This window comes from Azolla caroliniana, unplaced genomic scaffold (assembly GCF_043228905.1).
Source record: "Azolla caroliniana isolate FFs.n. ecotype wild unplaced genomic scaffold, voAzoCaro1.0.p SCAF_5, whole genome shotgun sequence".
Lineage (NCBI taxonomy): Eukaryota > Viridiplantae > Streptophyta > Polypodiopsida > Salviniales > Salviniaceae > Azolla > Azolla caroliniana.
The window spans coordinates 4,918,272-4,939,913 of record NW_028230440.1 but is presented as its reverse complement, the minus strand read 5'-3'; the positions used below and the strand labels follow the sequence as shown (position 1 = coordinate 4,939,913).

General features: G+C 36.2%; 1 protein-coding gene across 1 annotated transcript; it reads left to right on the top strand.

The window, feature by feature from the left end:
* The first annotated feature begins 3,889 nt into the window (after positions 1–3,889).
* Positions 3,890–15,144, top strand: LOC147863822 (calcineurin B-like protein 2). The gene is made up of 9 exons (XM_087319495.1): positions 3,890–4,111; positions 9,919–10,073; positions 10,972–11,054; positions 12,130–12,189; positions 12,697–12,805; positions 13,166–13,218; positions 13,427–13,507; positions 14,152–14,264; positions 14,504–15,144. Exons 2-9 carry the CDS (start codon positions 9,950–9,952, stop codon positions 14,559–14,561), a joined length of 681 nt encoding a protein of 226 aa, XP_087175621.1. The 5' UTR covers positions 3,890–4,111; positions 9,919–9,949; the 3' UTR covers positions 14,562–15,144.
* The last annotated feature ends 6,498 nt before the right edge of the window (positions 15,145–21,642 follow it).

Sequence of the window (21,642 nt, the reverse complement as noted above, 5' to 3'; positions counted from 1 at the left end):
GTGTCATTCCACAAAGTAACGGTCATTGTAAGAAATCGAGCTCCTCATGGGAGTTTTGGGTTCATTATCACACAAAAGAAGGAAGTATAAAGAACTATATAATGTAAGTTCATGCAATAGAATAGATTGAATAATATTTGTATGTGTGTGCTCGTCTCTCTCTCTCTCTCGTATGTATATGAATATGTTTCGTTAGAGGGGAGCAAGATAGGGAATCATAAGCCAAAGAAAATAAACTCTATCAAGTAAAAACATGCTAATTACATGGATACATGGTTGTTCATAATATGAAGTAGTTTGTCTATGTAAATCACAAGCACACTAGTATATGTGGCGGATGATAAAGTAGAAAAGTATGCCTATGAAGCAAAATCACATCCATAAGTTCATGATAATAAGTAGGAGTCAACAATGGCTTGGTTCAAGGTTGAGATTTGTAAACCGGTTTGAGCTCAGTTAGGCAATGCTTAAGCCGATAGCAATGGGCACGGTTTCGGCTCGAACCGAACCGTTAAGCCATGGCTTAACAGTTTATTGGTTCCCCCAAAAGTAATAGTTTGGTTTGGTTTGGATTTTCAATAAACGGTTCGGTTTTAAAACTCGGATTTATAGGTTTTTGGTTAACTTCTTTTTTCACCTTAATAAATTATTAATTAAATGGGTTAGTTAAAGGGTTTTTTATTAATTTAATTAATTTAACTTGAATGTTTATTTAATTTAATGATTCAATTAAAGATTCTTTTATTGATTTAATAGATTTAACTTAAATGCTTATTTAATTTAATGTATTTTTACTTATTTAGATGTTAATTTTGTTTGACTTAAATGATTAGGTTTAAATTTTTTATTAAATGGTTCGGTTTGGTTTCAACTTTTCCCCAAACGGTTTGGGTTTAAATGATTTCGTTTACTATTTCTTAAATGGTTTCGTTTAAATACTCGAGAGTTCGTAAACGGTTCGGTTTCGGTTTCTTTGCCTTCAAACTGAACCGAATTGTGCCCATCGCGACAACCCGATGCAAACTGGTTTGGTTCAATTTTGCAAACTTCCAAACTGGTTAAGTTGAAACTGAACCATTGCCAATTCCTAATAATAAGGATTATGTGACACACTAAGCAAAGGTAGAAACATTTGCATCTTTATTTTGTTTGAGCATATATTGAATGTATTTTGTGACTAATTGTCATCTCTTGGACGTTTTCTTTTTATAGTTTGGTTATTGGTAAGAGTCATGAGTAATGTATGTTATGGGTTTAATTTGGTTTTTAAAGCATCGATTGCATGTTTTCGAGGCCAACAATCACATTGTAAACCTTGCAAAATCCCATGCATTCATATAAGAAGTGGAATTTGTCCATGGTTTATACAATAACTTAATGGCATAACTTATTGGTATGAAATATATAATTTATGTTACAAACCAATGCATGTGGCAAAGAACCGTGAAGTGGGTTGAGCAAGCTCTACTGCAACAACTATATATGTAGCAAATAATTGCGAAGTGGGTTGATTGAGCTTTATTGCAACAACTACATTGCGATTCCAGACGTTTCCCAATGGATTATTCCCATTGTACCCAATCATTATCGAGTGTCGCAATTGATGTGACAAATCCTCCATTATATAAATAAGTGAATATTAGGTCGTTGGTAATGGACCCCAAACAGAAATTTTAAATGTGCTTTTAAGTAGTTTCAAAAACCCAAGGCTAGTTCACAATAAAGTGAATCTACGTACGTCTTTTGTTATCAACCAATACCCATGATAACTCATGACATTATTAAATGAGACATTCGGCATTAGTTGCACCACAATCATCATCTGAAATATGGAAGCAATTTGGATCTCTAACCATAGAATTTCATTGACATTTGTGGCATTGTTGGGCATATTTAAGTGTCATGGCTTCAACTTTCTTTGTGTCTCGTTGCATTCTAGTGGCTGGAAAAATATTCACCATCCAAATATATATTGTAGTTGAATTGTAATATAGTCATAGTATTTGATTGAATACCAATCTCCCAATATTTACATTGCCTCAATTCTTGCACCCCGTGTGCAAGCCAAATTGTATAGTCACACAATGGCCCTAAATCACAACTATTGTGTGATCAAAGCACTCTACACACCCAAGTATGATGCTTGACATTTGGAGTAATGCCAAAATTTTCAATCATACTCCCAAAAGGCATTTGAACATTATTTTACATCCTTGAACAATGGCATTGACTTAAAAAGCATATGAACACGACCCTATTTTGGCAACTAATCCTCGCATTCCATTAGTTTGAAACAACTCACTACATATAATTGCCCCTATGGTGAATACCTTTCGTTGTCCCATGAATTTCGTTGATGGGTGTTGCCCCATGAATTTCGTTGTCTTTGTCTACATGATCATCTAAAAAGTTTGTACTCTTGGAAAAAAGAAGATTAAATTGACACTCAAACTCGAATATTCCTAAATGGACGAAGCTTCATACTGCTTACACAATTTGTAGCAAATAAGAGCCAACAAAGTCAATTGAAACATATTGGTAGCCAGAGGAATAAAAAACAAGTCTACTCCCCTAGTAAGGACGAGTGAAGTGAGAACCCTACATCAAATCTATCAGGTCAATATTACCAAATGATATATCATTTCCTATGGGTAGATAATTTTGGAATTTCCTTTGAGATTAGATTGCTTATGTAGCTATGAAGGCAAGTATATCGAGATATATCTCCAAACTCCAATGAAGTGAATGCACCAAACTTTATTGAACACTCTAACTTTCCTATATCACTTGTCAAAAATAGAATGGACTATTAAAAAAGTGGTTAGGATTCATTGAGCGAGATTTGGATTGACCACAAACAACATGATTGAAAGTTTGGTAGGACATTCTTTGTAAGTAAATTCCTAGGTGGCGTCACCCTAATAAAGTTGGTTGATAATGATAGGTTGATGTGTCACATGGTCTCGCATATGGCGGAAAAATCATCAACTTGTGGTTTAGAGATAATCATCCACATCTCAATAAGAGGGTTGAATCCAATAGCAAGTAATAATGATTAAATACACTCGTTATTAGAATGACATTTGATAAGTTCTCAATATGCGTGAGATATGTACAATAATTATCGTGTAATGTTTACAATGACAAAACCATGTAATCTAGAGGCATTTTAGGTGTTGTCTCTGTCATCACAATTATGATGATGTTATCTACATTTGCATATTTGCACTTATCAATCTCTAGAATTCCAATGCACGTTAATTTCGCAACACGTCCAAAGAACTCTTATATCAGTCCAGATATTGGGGTTTTTGTTCTAAAGCAAGGCAGTTGGATCTTTGGTCTTTGCCTCAAGGATGCATGACGGGAATTCTTTCAGTCTAGCTCTAACCAAACCTCCAACTAAATCGACGACATGGGCTTCTTTCTTATGATTGGGGGGGGGGTGGGTGGGTGTCGAAATCCGTTTGCGAATGGTCAAACCTCAACATCGTCATGAATGAAGAGGAGGAGGAAGAAGTATTATTTCGATGATCGAACTGTTGTGAAGGCGAGGGAGGGGGAAGGGGGGGGATGGTGGCATAGGAGACGAGATGGAGGCGTAAAGTGAGTGAGCCGGGAGTAATATGGCGAAGAAAAGAGTGATTGTAATTTGTGGTATGGAGGGAGGGGTGCCATTGGCAGCAAGCAAAGCAAAACTTAAAAGTGTGTGTCCACGGGAAGGGAAGGGGGTCTCCTCTCGTGTGTGCATTCAATGTCTCTTTCTCTTTGTGCAAATAAATATGCACAAAAAACAGAACAAAACATGGGGAACATGGGCTCAGACACACACACACACACACACACACACACACACAGAGTCTCTCTCTCTCATTGTGTCATTCATTCATTCATCATCACATAACAAACAAAACATACAACAATATATATGCATTGAAAGGACCTCCCCTGTTTTCTCCCCTGCTCCTCCTCTTCCCGCTCTTCCCCCATTCTCTCTCCCCCCCCCCCCAAATTCCTCTTCCAACCCCAAAATCCATTCTCTGCCCTGTCCATCCTCTTTGTGGCTATGCCGCCTTCATCTACCTGCATCGACTGATTTCTCACAGACCAGGTAACGCGGAGTATATACGTATATATACATACACATTTCTTTCTTCTTCTTCTTCTTCTTCCCGATTACTTAGCAAAACCCCTCTCTTTCTCGATGATCTGTTCTTCTTCCTCCTCCTCCTATGAATGAATCCTTTCGGAATGCCAAATTTGTTATCTTTCAATTTCTGCTTATCATTCATAAAACTCTGCAATCCGTTTTCTCCGTCTCAGATTTCGTAGATATTTCTTCTTCATCTTCTTACGCCGTATCAATGCATTTCCGATTTATGATACAATCTTTATTTTTCTTAAACTGTAGCAGTAGATCATGAATCTGTGATGTCTGCTTTCTCGGAAACCATATGCAGGCTTTGGATTCATAATGTTTTTCATCTTGAACTGTATTGATGGATTGCAAATTTATAATTGTTTCAATATCCTATTTAATGGATCCTTTCTTACTCTGTACTCTTGGATTATAGATTCACAATTATATCTGTGAAGGTGTAGTATCTAGTTGATCATTGTCACACAATTAACTGATCCATTTATTCAATCACATAGTTCGAATTTGGAACATATAATGATATCAGTCAAGTTGCTGGTATTTGTTCTAATATTTGTATACAGAAGTTCATCTTATTTGTCGGAAAGAACATTCCCATTCATTCATTCTAATAGATGTATTCAGATCAATCACGATGCTATTATTTGCGTGACATTTTAAAGCAATTTGAATCAGAAGAAATCTATACATTTTCAATCAAACAGATTGAATGGTATGAGATCATATTATTTATGCCAAGAACTTTCCTTAGATAATGCAGTCTGAACACTCAGGTATTTGATTCATCTTTCCATGCAAAATTCCAATGACTTTGTGAGAATTTGATTTGAAAAGAGATATAGTTTTCCAGCCATGCAGTTTGGTGGTATCGACATTAAAAATTATAAATGGAATATATTCGAATATCTTGCTGCCATTTCAAGACCCTGCTTTAGTTTCAATATATAAGTTCACAGTTGTAAATCAACAAGTCATTCAGAGATTCAGATTGGAACTCCAGTGTATGGTGCTCTGTTGAAGGATTATATGCTGATGTATGTAGGGTTCAACTTTATCTGAATGTTCAATGTTCTCGTGGATTCTTATCAGAGAATGCTTGATGAACAATTTCTTGAAACTTCAGCATTTTGGGTTACAAATCCATGGAATCGAATTGATGATAACATCCAATGGCTCATATTTACTGAATTGAATTCTTAATGATCATGATGATCGATCTCTGGCAGGCGAACTATTAAATCAATTTACAGCCCTTCAATCCATGGGATCAAACTGCAAGTCGAATCAAATGGCTCATATTGAATTAATGATGCTCCCCATGATTGTATATCTATGGCAGAATTTGGCATTAAAAAGTTTTACAAGCAAGCTGGAAAGAGACAACTTTACAGCTGGGACAAATCTGCTGTAGTATGACTTTGTATGTCTTGGGGTGTTGCATGCTTCGAGATCACAAAGTCCCACTTTCCCAAAACAGTATCAGCATGCATCTTGGCCAAAATGAGGAGTGAACCTGAATTGGTACCTTCAGGGAAGCAAACAATTGTATTAATTGCATGTGAGAAACACTACATGCTTGTAATGGATTCCGCAACAATGCTTGCTACTAATTTAGTGTTGCCACTTCATGGATAGTGGGGCACGCTGAAGTGCCACTAGGCAGGACAAACATCGGCAGATGAGAGAATCTCCACTTGCTCCAATAAACAGAATTACAAAATTAATATTCCAACTTCGTAGATATGGTGCACTAGGAAATGCTTGTCAAATACAAAATGAGAGATTTTGATATTTGAAAGCAATTGCTGGGGAAGATTGGAACAGAAAATCATACCTGTAGAACATTAGCAGCTGATGAGAGGGCTTTTTACCTCTGCATGTTTTGGGAAACCTAATTTGTTGAACGCATTCTCAAGAAAAAAATGTGTGCTAATGCTGCTGATCTGTATGAATCTGAAAGCTAAGATTTACAATTTAGGTTATCTTTTAAGGTGAAAATTATTTATTTTTAATATCCCTTGCTTTCAAATCTGTCTACCTGTGTGTGTCTTTGGGAAAACAAAAAATTATATTAATTGCATGTGAAAAACACTACCTTGTTATGATTAATTTAGTGTTGCCACTACATGGGTAGTGGGATATGCTCAGGACAAACATCCAGCAGAGGAGAGAATCTCCACTTGCTCCAGTAAACAGAATTACCAAAATACTCCATTTCCATTGATATGCCTCAACTCCATGTCTCCCATCAGACATGAAAAAGCATTGTGCTTATCCCAATTCTGAAGCAATCTCCAATACCTCAAAAAAAGAAAAATGACTTTCATAGGTTAGTATGTTTAAGTTATGCAAACCCTGTCTTAGCATCAGGAAACAATGTGACAATCTGCCAAACATGAAAATTTTAATTCCAAATCTTGTGAACAAGTATGCACTGTTTGAAATGGTAAGGACAATCTTCCAATCGAAGATAACTGCCAAAATGATGCACTGTTTGAAATGGTAAGGACTATCTTTCAATTGAAGATAACCGCCGAAGTGATTCCAGAGTAATGGTACAAGATACCAGTTGGGCAGAAATTAAGTTCTACCTCATAAACACCAATCTAACCATGGTGACTCTTCTATCCTCATCAATTATGAATTCTGCATCAATGAAATGATCTACAATTTCTGTTGAATAAACATAAATGAGGTGGAATTGATGATCTGTGGTTCATATCAACAAAGTCCAAAAACCTTTGGTGCTGCATCCATCACATCTCCTTCCTCAATGTCCCCTATTTCTCTTTCTTTCTCATTTCTCTCAGTTTGAAACCTGAAAGAAAGATATATTAACATTTGCTAGAAGCTGAAATTGCCCTATCAGACAAGGCAAGTTCATGCCATCTACTCTAAAACAAAAATAAATGCTCTAAAGCTCCACAATCATGGCCTTAATCCAAGTATGATGACTTTGAAGATGATTTATGGGCATGAAATGCATAACTAGTATATGTGAGAGCAGTGGTGTCGGGTTTTCATATCCCAGTTAGGGTAGTGTGGTGAAACAAGGCTATGACGAATTTTAAAGGCCTTGCAGAAATCTATAAAGAATCCATAAAACTCGCTTCTTTTGCACCGTTTCTTGGCTCACCAAGCAATGAAATGTGAGAATTTGATCGTGGTAGAGGAGGCTCTCCTAAATCCCTGTTAGCCCAGGGTTTGTACCTCTTTGACCTTGCTGTAAGTGTTGACTTCCACTCCAAACACTGATCCGTAAAGTTTCTAATCATGATGGTACGGTGATTCCCTGGTTGGAGGGGGCTTCCTGACTTACGGATAGACACAAGCATGTGCATGGTTCATGTTTTGTTAAGGCTCTATTGAACATGTGTGCAAGGATAGAGGTAACTGTACATACCACATATATAACATGAGATGTTCACCTTGTAGTCATGTGTGGTTAGACGATCTTCCGTGTCCAAGGTGCAGTTTGACCTTCTCAACCCTGAATGAGAGGTGAAGAAGGTAGAGGAAGTAGGGCGAGTTTTTGTTGGTTGTGATAAAGGGGGTTGGTGAGGAACATGATACAAGCTTTCTGCATAATAGTTGTGGATCCTTGATTGGGGTTGGGTGGCAGGGTTCTCTTATACATGAGAGAGAACCCTTTATTCACTAATATTAGTCATTATGGAGATAGATAGATAGATAGATTATATTATCGTCTTTGGAGGTCAAATATGACCTATGAGACCAAAAATATTACATTTCACATGATATGTGTGAAAGTGAGTAGCGGCTCTCGATGTTCAAGAACTTTACCAATGAATGTTGCAATTGAGAGTGCACATTGTGGTTGTGAGAGAAATTTGTGCAAGGATTGGGCTTGATCGAAGATGTGTGAAGAGAGAGAGAGAGAGAGAGAGAGAGAGAGAGAGAGAGAGAGAGAGAGAGATTGCAACACCTTAATTTGGCCAATAGTTCAGACCATTGTAGATAGCTAGCTGGTGTCAAGAACTTAGCTCTAATAAATGTTTTCCGTATCCTGTGTTGTTCGGTCCTGAGTCAGCAGAGCTCCTATATGTTCTCAAATCATTCCAAAGATATGAATGCATCATCTCCAGGTCTTCCAGGTCATAGGTATCACATTTTCTATTTTCGGTGTTGGCATTGAAGTCGCCCTTGAGGAATACTTCGCATAGAATTGAGTATTGCATAATGCTCTCAGATTGGACATTGTAGGGTGACTCAATTTTGTTTTCTTTCTTGGTTTTTCAACTATCATTGCTTACATTTGTATATTTTGATCGTTTGGGAGGTAAGTACGATAGCATATGAATAAGACTGTCTCAGAACTCGAGCCAGATCCACATGTATGTAGCCCCTGCATTTCATTTGACTTCCTAAAATTGCATAGAAAGCAAATAAAAAAGTTCAAAAGATGAGATTTGAATTTTGGATGGATGCAAGATATAAGAATATGGTTTAGAACATGGGATGCACTACATTTGCGTCATGATGACTTAGTAGATTTGTTATGATGCCAATGTATCACAAATAGAGAGAAATGTGCAAGCTCATGCTGCACACATAATACTTATGTTGCATCAAATTACAAAACCATCTTCTTCTTTGAACAATCAAAGTATGCTCACCCATACATCTTAGAGCCAATTCCCTAGTTCTCCATCCATACCATTGCTTCCATACAATTTAGCTCACATTCTCTTCATTGTGAGATGGGTCATTGGGGCACAAGCAAGGAGACTTGCCTTTCCTCAAACAAGTTTGTGTGACTGAGTATCTCACTGTTCTACAATGCTCCATCTGTGATCACATTCAAGTTTGCTTTCCCCACACATTTCCCGTATAGTTGTAATGTGCACATCAATTACATGGTTCATCAGCAAAGTTTTTAAATGTAGTGAGTCACTAAGAATCTTGACACATACTAGGTGAAAATGTTGCACTTTGGTCCCACAGCTTATATTTGACCTCTGAGGACAATTATAAAATTGATATATATAAAAAATGGATAAGATATTATAAGGGGCATATTAATCGCCCATTCTGATGTACATGATCCACATATGCATATTTTGATGGTAATGCTTGTTTTTTCTATTGCAATTGAGGACAATTTACATGTGACTAGAGTTTAGAATATTTGATGAGCCCTGCAATACGTTTAGTATTGATCCATCGTATTCTTTGTATTTCATCTATGATACACCCATAGATGCAGACACTGTTGCACATTTTTTTCTTATATTTGTAGGTGTTAATATAGTCCTCTCTTTCTTTCCCTCTTTCTTGCTCTCACATACATGCACACACATACCGTGTACAACCTGAAGTCCAATATATGTCATAACTTTTCTCTATGTCCATAGGTGCAAGTTTAGTGTTTACACTTATGCATTTGGTGTTTCTAATGAAATGTAGTGTAGTCACATGATTTTTGCTCTTAGGGTTTATTTAGTTGAAGCCTTATCAGTTACAGATCTTAAATGTGCTTGCTAAAAGTGAGTGAAATGTGAACGAAAAATTTGAACTCCACAATATAGACGAATATATTCTATGCCACATTAAAAAAGTAGCTGTGACTACAATCCTTAATTATTTGAGGCTTACGGATGTTCAGCTGCAATTAGAAGATTTGCATGGATTGTTTTGTGTTTTGAAATTTTGTATTTTCAACACTAGTCAATCAGAAATGTATATTAATCTGATTATCTAGGAAAATTTTAAATATCTTGACAAGGAATTGGTTACAGGGATGAAGTGTTCAAAACATGAAGTGATAACATGTTGCAGTGCCTGGAGGGCGTCAAGTATTGCTTCGATTCATTTTTGGGTTGCTTCGACTACGTTGAGACAAACAATTCCAATTTTTTAGCGCATCCAGAAACTATTGCAGAAGGAACTATATGTAAGCATATTGAATTCTTCATCTCAAGATAGTGTCTTCTATACTTGCATAACTGCTCCACTGACTATTGCAGAGGATATATGAGCACAAAACATAATATGCAGGAACTTCTAAATATTTCATAAAGCTAGAAACTGTGAATTTGTCGATTTGTGATCTTTGACTGTGTATAGTGGTATGACTGGGAACTCATGTATGGAAATAATTAATAGTCTTTATGATCATGAAATCATCCATTCAAAAGAATCAAGTCTAACTCAAACGGCAATCTGAAGAACCATAGGATTTGTTAAATCTTAGGGTCCATTATTTACCCAGAAATATAACTTATGATGTGTACAGAGAAACTATTAAAATAGAGCATACCCATCATTAAGATCTCATTTAAGTGACCATAATTAAGGGGTTTTGGTTGTGAGACTTTTTATTCTTATATTCTTCATGTTAGATATTCAATGTCTAAAATGGCCTATCGTGATAGCCTATGTAAGAAAAGCAGGTGTGCCTTGTAAAACAGTATCTTTGCATATCCAGAAATCACATGAAAACCTCTGGTGCCTAGAAATGTGTTTCTTGCTTGTGAGCGGGGGTTTAGCTATCATGAATGAACATCCATGGGATAATCAATTCATCCGATTGTTTTATCTAGCAAAGTGTGAAATTTAATTACAGTTCCATTAAATTTGATGTCAAATTGATCTGGCTTTATTTGTGTGAGCTTTTTGTGTCCACCTTTTCATGTTATTTTACTGATGTATTTTTGAAGTAGAACAGTAAAACTGTACATGTTGTAATTCATTGTTTCTGATATTAATATTTCACCAAAAGTTACTCAAATTCATTGTTAATGATTCTAGCATTGTAGCAGAATTTCTCAATAGTTTTTTACTACTTGCAGTTAGTGCCAGCGAGGTTGAGGCTCTTTATGAGCTTTTCAAAAAGATAAGCAGTGCTGGTCCAGATGATGGTGTGCTAAATCAGGTGCCTATGCGTTTCTCTATCCTTTCTCACATGATTGTTGTTGATGTGCATTGGTTGGGCTGTATCATTCGCCTATTTTATATTTGTTGCTATTGGTTTTTCTGTTTGCTATTTCAGTCATTCTATATTATATTAATTCATTTTTCAGGCTGCCATTTTGTATGTAACTGAAATTATATTAGGCAAGCATAAATATCTCTAGTGTCATGTATAACCATCTTATTCTGACGTAAAATAAGCAATTGTCAAGATGGAGAATAGAAAACACAGTTAGTGAATTCCAAATGTTACTGGCCCACTCCAAATGCCAGGTTCTCCCATTGAACGTCTTTAAACTACCCCATGATTTTGAAGGTTAGGCACCCTTCTACAGGTAATCCTCAGCTGATCTATATTTGAAAGTGGAACCCTAAAAGAGGTAAAGACAAAAGAAAGAGGAAGCTTTACACCAGACTAGTTTTGGGACAGAATTGCAAATCAGTTTATTATTTACACTACACTAGTTTAGTCTATGCATAGGCAGTAAAAGAATTGAACAGTAGGTGTGAGTGAGGGTAATGCTTCATCGATTCCATTTACTGCTAGAGTGTGGCTATGATCATCATAAACACGAAGATGGATTTCTTATCCATCTATGGATACAGGTTCTAATGTTTGACATCTTTGGTTTATGGCATTGAAACATCCATGAAAGAACCTATGGAAGAGAACTAATGTCAAAATAGGAGAGTTTGATGTAAGTTGTGGACATTCACAGACACCTCATTTCTCTGCTCTAAAACATGAGAGTTTTGGACCAGGGCTGCAAATTCAGGAAACAAATATTCGGAGAATTAAATATAGGAACTTCCCAGATTATAACAGAAGGTTTACAACCTATGTATACATATTGTCAAAGAATTATTCTCTGTGAGATTGTATGAACACCGGCCAGAACCATATGCCAATACAGATAGTTGCATGGGGAGCACTTCAAATAGATGAAAATATACTCCTGACTGCACTTTATATTTGGCAGGATAATTTAAAATGTACTTTATTTTTTATTTTTTCTCATTTACATTGCTTTTAATAGGAGAAATTCCAGTTAGCTCTGTTCAAAACTGGAAAAAAGGAGAGCTGGTTTGCAGACCGGGTAAGGTCCCTGCATCCCCTCGTTCTTCCTTATGCTTGATATTCAGCATCTTTGCACTAAATAATTTTCAGATTGTGTAAAAGTTTTTGTCTTTTTTATTTGATTACCAATTGATCCAGGACATTAACAAAAGGCTTTGATTAATGCATGACGTTAAAAGAAATAAATGGTTAATGAACCTCATTTTTTTCTGTGTTTCTGCATTCCCATCTATTTTATGCACTGGTATAGAATCAATAATCGAGTGTTCAGATGCAGAGAATGGGATAGTTTATACTTCTATTAGCTGCACATTTGAGTAGAAGCATTGCAAGTTGAAGTCTTTTATGTAGAGTTCTAGATGAAAATCAAAACTAACAGTCATTATGCTGCACAACCCTGTTATTTGTAATGTTATCATTGAAATTTATCTTTGATATATCCCAATTTCTTGTAAGTTATTAATTGCTTCACTGCCTTATCTATTTGTTCAGGATAAAAATACAACCTGGTTTTGGATATTTGCAGGTTTTTGACTTGTTTGACGGCAAAAAGAAAGGCACACTTGAGTTCGAAGATTTCGTAAAATCACTCTCAGTCTTTCATCCAAATGCTTCTCCAGACGATAAAATCCTATGTAAGATACTGGTGGATTATATACATTGATTATATGTATTTTTATTACTTCCATTTTATTTGAAGATATAAACCGATGTATGATTGCCTCTCTTTGATGTTAGGCTATTTCTTAGCTATTTGTATTTGGATTCACCAAATTGAATGAATTGCTGCATAAATAAAATCATTCTATGTAATATATTGCCTTCTCTTACATGGATTTGAATTTTGGAATGGTGTATCTCCTGTTTCAAACTACATGGCTTCTTAGTGTAGAACCTTCTTGCCTTCCATGTGCGTTGACTATTCAGCTTCTGATTGGAACTCCTTGAATCTCTCATTTAGGGATACTACTAACCTTTGATGGTGTTTGCTGCAGTTTCATTTCGTCTCTATGATTTGAAGCAACAAGGATATATTGGGAGAGAAGAGGTAAGGATCATGCATATGCCAATGTCTAAATTTAAGTGATTAGAAAGGATACTATTTTTTTATGTAATGCATACCAATTTCTTCCTAACACAGGCATTGTGATTTTTATCTAACCATCAAGAAAGTTTTTTTTTTTCTTAGATATTTATTGATAATAGAATAACTTTTATATATTTATTGCACTGGTTTAACTTTTTCTGATGCATAGGTAAAATACATGGTCTTGACTACACTTGCAGAATCAGGGATGATTTTATCTGATGATGTAGTAGAGACAATTTTAGACAAGGTATGTGTGCCTCCGTAGTTGTAATGATACTTTCAGTGATAATCATTTTTGAAACACCAGCCTCACATCAGAGAAGCAATGGCAAAAGTTGAAGCCGGATAGTAGAAAAGCGTTGTTCATATGAAAGAAAACTGTTTCATACCTAGAAATGTAACAAAAAGTAACTTTTCATTTTTCCACCTTGGTTTCTCTCTCCTTTTCAGAAGGATATGTAATTATTAGGAAAAATCTGAATTTCAGAAATGAGGACACCCATGTCCCTGCGCCTCAGTTTCATCAAATCTATTCATGTTTGTGCGTATATATAAGATATATAATATTTATGTTTTATGAAATGACTTTATAATTTCAAAATGAGATGAAATTCTGGAACAAAATCTCCTACCCATGAAAACTTCTGCAAGTTTTTTTTCTACAAAACTTTATATGTTTGTTTGTGTGTGTTTATTTATTTTTTGTTCTTCTTTTTCTTTATTTTATGACACTGATTTTTTTTAATAAAATGAAACTTCAAAACAAAATCTTCAAACCATGAGATATATGAGATCTACAAAGTTTGAACTGAATGCATTTTTTTACTGTTTGTTTGAAAAATGTTGTTAAGTTGAAGTAGGCAGCTAAAAGCAAATGGTTTGTCTCTACAGACTTTCGAGGAGGCTGATCTTAAGCAAGATGGTAAGATTGATATCGAGGAGTGGCGAAGTCTTGTCCAGCAACATCCTTCCCTATTGAGAAACATGACACTTCATTATTTGAAGTAAGCAGAAAAGAATGATTTAAATATGGTAGTTTCAGATTATAAACAGTTTTTTTACATATCTATGGTTCGAAAGAATAATAAGCAAAGGCGGTTTCTAACTGGTGATTTCTTTTTACTAAAAATACATTACTTAATATTGGTGAGTTTTAGGTTAATAATTGCATTAATCAATACATATCACAAGATAATGAGCAAAAAAGAGTTTCTCACTAGTCATATTATTTAATCAATTCCAGGGATATCACCACATCTTTTCCGAGCTTTGTTTTTCATTCACAAGTCGAGGATGGCTGATGTTCTTAATTTGACGATAATCTGGGGGTTTGAAGAGCTTCAACATCATGTGCAAAAATAAGAAGGGAAGATTGGTTTGAAAGGGCTTCAATATGATCTGCAAAAACAAAGGAAGATTGGATCCCTTAAGTGGAAAATTCTACATATGGCAGCATTTCTTTTATGATTTTCTTTGTGTTCATTCATTCTTTGGTTTTCTTCGTGTGGTGATAGCTGCTCGGAGATGTTTTATTGAAGGTTTTTTATTGTTCTTATTGAGGTCCCTCCCAGATGCCAAATAATGGTTTTTCTTCGTTAACCAGGCCATATTGGTTTATTGTGAGCATGGGCTTACATTTCAAAAACAGACATTCCGACCATATACATTTTCTGTCTTCAATCAAAAAAACCATACCTTGTGAATGAATGTTATGTCCAGTGATTTGATTGGGCCCTCATGGAAGCTAAAGAGATATAATGTAATTTTATCGGCTAAAACCAATATTTGAAAAAAAATGTCATTCTTCCAAACTGATTGGCCTACAATTTCTGTAAAATTCTTGTGTACTTGAGAAATACTGGTAAAAACATATTTGGGTTGATCGCTAAGTTGGTACAAACTGTTAAGGCGTACATTTGTAGTTGATGTCACTAAGCCTATGACAATGTTTTTCACAATTCATTGTCATTCCCAAAACGATCAAATTGTTTGAGAGGCTTTAATATGAGGCCACATTGGCTGAATCTGTGTACTTAAAACAGCGCAGAAAAACCATGTCAATATTGGTATTTGCTTGCATTGTTTATTTGCAATGGAATATTTTATGATTCTTGTAATTTATGTTTGAGCTTATTTGCTTGAATTGCTTCTTTTATTTGCATGTTTTTTCTAATTTGAATCTTTTGTTGTGTTTCACATCATTTAGGAAATGAAATTTTGTGGTGCGAATGCCAATAGAATTGTAGGATGTTATTGTGTCAAAGTTGCACTACCAAGATGGATTTGAGCAAGAATCTCACTCAGACAACAGAATGATGTGTGTGTATGCTGATATTGGTAGTTCAATATGAATCCTTTTGATACTTGAAATTGTAGTAGAAAATCCCAAGTTTGAGAGGATGAATAGTTGCTAGTTTAGTCTAATTTATCCATTGTTCTACACTTATGTCTATTTGAATTTTTAGTGAACTAAACATTGTTTTCTCTCTTCACTTCTTATTGGGAAAGTGTCAATAAATTATTCTAGATTGAAGATTACTAACTGATTCATATTAACAGAAATATTTAGTTGCTATATTAAATACATTTCTAAAATATTCTGAAAGTTCCATTTCTTTTGGATGCCATGGAGCAACCATTTTGGTACTTTATCAACCATCTACCATTAGAGTACTTGAAATTTCAATCTTATTTGATGGACTATAAGCAACAGTTGTGACAGAGAAATAGAAAGTCATGATATGTAATACTTAAAATTGCTGATCCGATTTTCTTAAGGTTCATGAATGTGATACTACTGTAGTTTGTGTTAGCGTTGATGTGAGCTCTTAAGAGTATACTAAAGCTTAGGTGCAATTTTGACACGATAGAATCCATTGCAGTTTGAATTGCCCACAAAGTTGTTGTTGTGGCACATTCTTGACATCCCACAAAGTATTTGACAAAAATACCAATACAAAAAGCAAAGAAGCAAATTTATATGTATAGTAACAAACCCCAAAATGTTGTAAAGTTCTAATAAGATTGCTAGGACTATTTAACAAACTTAATGGTGAGCTCCTTTATTCTTGACATGCTAAATAATTCTATTGTGATTAGGGCTATTCATCAACTTGAGATTTGAACATTATTTATGTTCAAACTTTGTCTCGTAGCTCTTTTATCAATTTCTCCCAATTAATGTTGTTGTTTGACAACATGTGTTGAGGAAAAGTCAATTCTCAAAATTGACATTGGTTAATTGTATTATTTAACAAACTTTGGTTTGTTAATATTTGATAATGAGGATTAACCTTAGCACCTGATCGGTGAGTCATGACTAGCTTTAGATTGATGATATATGACTTGCTTATCCATTGAGTATTATATTATAGGTATTGATATTTCCTTGATGCTTTGAGGTAACATTGCATGCTTTTCATGCTTAATCTAATTGATTTGGTTTTCAATCTTACTTTGTCTTTTAGAAAGTAGAACAAAATCACGTTATTGTCATAAAACTATAACTCGGGTACATCAGAGTTGAGGCACAAGTGTCGTGCTCTATCTTCAGTATTATGGTTATAATGGTCCTCTCTCTCTCTCTCTCTCTCTCTCTCTCGTAATGAGGGTCACAAGATCATATCACAAAAGAACATTAAGTAGCCCTTAAACATTGAAAAGACGAGAAAAAGATAGATAGAGAAACATCACAGATGTATGTGAGAATATTAGTAGACATGGCATTAATAGAGATAATTGTTTTGTGTTACAAGCATGGAAGGGCAATCGCTTACAATCAACACATACAATATATAGATAAATAGATAGATAGATATATAATATCGCCTACGTTGCAAAGTAGTTGCTTGAGTTGTTTAGTCTGCAAAGAAGAAGATAGTATTAAAAGATAGAATAAACAATCAACGATATGTAGTACTCATTACTCAAATCTATGAAATATGAAGCACTAAAGATGAATTCGGACATTTTCCCCATTTGAGATTCCAAAATTCCAGACTATAAGAACCTCACATCTTGAGCTTACCTAAGGTAGGGATAAATCTATAGAACCTAATGCCTAGATAAATAAATGGAGGATTGGTGACAAGGGGGGAGTCTTGGCAGGGTTTCCTCTAATTGTCGTGATACAACATCTAGTCGGGAAGGTAGAACGAGAGGAGTCTCTTTTCGCCGATAGATGTTTGAAGATCATAATGTTGGCCTCATGATATGAAATATGGGAACATTATAGCTAGAGGACCTAAAGGTATATATTGGACGATGGCCTTAGAGGAACGAGTCTCTTTCAATCTAGATAGCTATGTACATTCTCTTTCGCCTACCGCCGTCCTAGTAGTAGTAGTAGTAGTAGTAGTAGTAGTAGTAGTAGTAGTAGTAGTAGTTCCTTAGTATGTTACCTGCCTTCCTAGTAGTAGTAGTTCCTTAGTATGTTACCCGCCTTCCTAGTAGTAGTAGTAGTAGTAGTAGTAGTAGTAGTAGTAGTAGTAATCGTTCCTAGTATGTTACCGCCTATCCATAAGGAACAATATAGCGAAAAAGCTTCTTGTGAATTTTGAAGATAAAAAAAAACAACAAACTACTTTTTTGGAAAGAAGAAGAAACTACTACTACTACAACGAAGGAGCAAGAGAGACTAACCCATGTTGCATTGAACATGGTTCCCTGCAGGTGTGGCGCCGAACACGTAGCTACACGCACCGTGTCGCCAACCGTTACCACTACCCCCTCCGCCTCCGCCGCCGCCGCCGCCGCCGCTTCCGCTTCCGCCGCCTCCTCCTCCTCCTCCTCCGCCTCCACCACCACCACCACCTCCCCCGCCGCCTCCGCTACCACGCCTATATCCGCCACCGTAGTTGTAACCTCTTGAATGACCGTATCCGTATCCGAATCCGTAATCGTATCCTTCCCTATTTCCATACCCGTCGTAATACTTTCCGTCGTTGTATCTGTAGAAAGCCGCGGTGCATGACGCCGGGCACGCCATAGTCTCGCTTGACACGGAGCTCTTGCTTTTGGCGAACTCCAGGGGCGCAACGAGTGGCTCTTTCGTGTCTGCCGCGGCCTCCATCTCGTCTGGGCTGGGCATCACCACATACACGTCGTGGGTGGCATAGCTCGCGATCTTGGTGGGGCTCACAGGGGCTGCTGCGGCCGCCACGGAGAAGGAGGCGGGATGGGCGGAGAGCATGATGGCGGCGGCACAACTGATGGCCGCTAGGGACCAAAGCACAAGCTTGGCATGATCCATGCGGGCCATGAACCCACCGGCAGTCGAAGGCGGGGACATTCTTTTGATGAAGCGGATTGCGTTTCTACTGATTACTAGGCTAAGAGCTCATGAAAAAAGCTAGTACACTAATAAATGGAAAAGTGTCAATGGATGAAGGAAAGTGTTGGCGTGTGCCCCTTTATATAGATAGAGTCACTAGAAGTAGTGTCATCACTAGTACTCCTCCTCCTCCTCCTAGAAGTAGTTACAATGGTAGAAGATTTTGCTTGTGTGCGTGTGTGTGTGTGTGGGGGGGGGGGCATGTGTGAGCATGGCTAGGTGGGTGGTGGGTAGTGTGTAAATTGTTTGTGGATAAGATAAAAGACAAAAAAGATGTTTCTTCTCATTGATTACGCTCGGAAAACTCGTGCAACTACTTCTACCTTCGTCAACCACACACACACACTCATATGGTTGTTTCTTTCCACACGATAGAGATCTTCATTTCGCATGCTTCCCCAACCGCCCCCCCCAAAAAAAAACTAACTTTACCCACACATGCCTCCGTGTTGCTATCGATTTTGTCATTTAAGTCTTAAAACTACCAAGCATGGCCCGTGTATCATGATATAATCTTTATTCACGTCCCCCTTTACCCTCATCCTCTCTACCTTCCAAATCCTTGTCCATAGCTAACAACCATATTTTGTCACCTTTTCCACGTGACATTCCCAATGCTCCAAACAAATGAAATTTCCCATATCGTTGATCTTAGCAATTTGCAACTCTTATCCATGGCTTCAACAATTATTTGTCACCCCTATGCGCTACTTGTTTTGCCCTTTATTCAAGTTGGCTTCCCTGTTAGAAGAATTAGACTCCTTACTCGTTGTTTTCCAATGGTGACACTTTGTAGGAATTCCACCCCTTGCCCCTATTGCTACAAATCCCCCCCTATCCTATTCTGATTATTTAACCCCTTTATTTGTAGTGTAATAAGTTTCTTTATCTTCGATGTAATGTTTCGTTTCTAATCTAATCAAGCTCACCTATTGTAATAATTAGAATTTAGAACCCTTACTTGTCATTTTTTGTTGTACTAGTTTGACCCAATCTTATTGGATTCACAACATGACCTAATCCTAATCCATGGTTTTGCATCTCTACCAATTTTCTTCCCTATCCTACAACTAGCCACTTTTAGGTATATAGGATCACACCTTGAAACATTGCCCAATAAAGTGTTAGTAATGTAACATGTAAGTAATTATATGTTAGGGTGTTCAATCAAATTCTAAAAGAGAACTCACAATATGTTTTATTAGTTGATGCATTGTGAGAGAAGAATGTAGGAGGCACACACCAATTTGTTGTTTCTATTGTATGTAACGAAGCCTATGGAATAGCTCAAATATGATGCAAATAACTCAAAAATAATGTGGGTGTCTATTGTAATAAATATGCAAGACTTTATCAATTATGATGATGGTTTAGGGATTGTGCAAACTCAATATTTGTAGAAAATCCATAAAGATGGTAAAGAAGCGAATTTTCTCCACAAAAGCCAACTTATAGAATCGAATGGATATAAGGGAGATATAATCTCCACAACATTATCGATATCACCTTGCGGCTCCTTTAAATATAGATTCCTAAATATTGATGAGATTGTACATTGACATCGTTTACCCTTGTGCTTGCTTATTACATTCTATCCTCGCAAAGTAGTTGCAACAAAATGTTGATCGTGGATATGTACAAAAGTTGAGCAGCCAACAAATTTCAAGAATCTTATGATATACTCCCTAACAACATCTAATCATAATAGCATGCAAAACGGAAAAGTGAAAGTGAGAAAGATACATAGGTAGAATACATCAAAGTAACATTAAGTCATTAGAGGTTTCACTCTCCATGAAAGTCGAACTAATTACAAAATATAAGAATCGTATAACATACTGCTCAATGACATATGGTGACAATAAAATGCAAATAATAGAAAGAGAGAAACTCGAAGAGCTACATATGCGGAATATGTAAAAAATATGGATAATATCATAGGCCTTCAACCCCACTTATGTGTGGTTCATTCATTATAATGTGATAAGGAAATTAACTTATGCCAAACCCTAAAGGGGTCGTCGAATCGAATCCTTATTGATCACAAGTTATCTTCCACAATGGGTCGTAAGAGGTTCATTATAAGAGCTACTACTACTTCTTTAGACTCTGAGGGTTAGGCTCAAATAATTCTAAGTGCTCATTCCTCCTTCAACACTAAAATAAATCATCATTTCCAAAGCATTGCCTAGCCATACTATTTGCTACCGAGCAATAAATCATTCCCAAGCTATCAAACTTATAACATATGTGCCAAGTAACAAGTTCAACCACACACGTCTTGCATTTGGAGACACACTCATTGGGATGTGTTTATGTTAAAGTCCACTATTTATTCGATGAATGAGAGATGCATTTACATTAATGAAGTGGATATTTTAGATATCTCACTCACACTCCCTTCGTTATGGATCCGTTGTTGTAAAATTTCCCTAACTAGCTTCTGATTTTATCATCTTTGGTGTATAATACTCTCTTTTAACACGCGTGCGCGCGCACACACACACACGTAATCTTATTTAATCTATTCCGATGCATAGAACTATATTCTCTAGTTATTTACAATATGGGAATGCCCGTAATCAATATGGTTATAAATAATTGTAAAAGGCACATTAAGGACAAACCCTTGCTTTGTCATAGGAAAACTGCCTTAGACTTTCCTTTTGTTTGAAGCAATAAGTCGAACAAGGGAAAATATATATAGAATTACAATGTCAAGACTTGAAGAAGGCCAAACTAAGTTAAGACAGTTATGCATTATGCAACCAAGATGTAAAATCCATTAGAATTAAAATTAAGCCATGGAAGGAAGATATTCCATCCTTTAATATAGGGTGAAGGTTTATTTTGCCCCAGGTTAAAAGAACTATTGATGTACAAAGAGGAAACTAAATATCCCATTCCTTCCCTATCATCTCACTCTATGCCAGACTAGATGCAATTTGGAGTATTGTTTGTCCACTCACTATATAATTAGAAATATAGTTCACATCAATAGTTGAATATGCCCCCCTCCCCCCCCCAAAAAAAATACTATACTCGCATGG

Coding starts and splice junctions, on each gene's coding strand:
- LOC147863822 (XM_087319495.1), top strand. CDS start 9,950: ATGTTGCAGTGCCTGGAGGGCGTCAAGTATTGCTTCGATTCATTTTTG. Junction 11,055..12,129: donor ATGATGGTGTGCTAAATCAG/GTGCCTATGCGT, acceptor TGCTTTTAATAG/GAGAAATTCCAGTTAGCTCT. Junction 12,806..13,165: donor TCCAGACGATAAAATCCTAT/GTAAGATACTGG, acceptor TGTTTGCTGCAG/TTTCATTTCGTCTCTATGAT.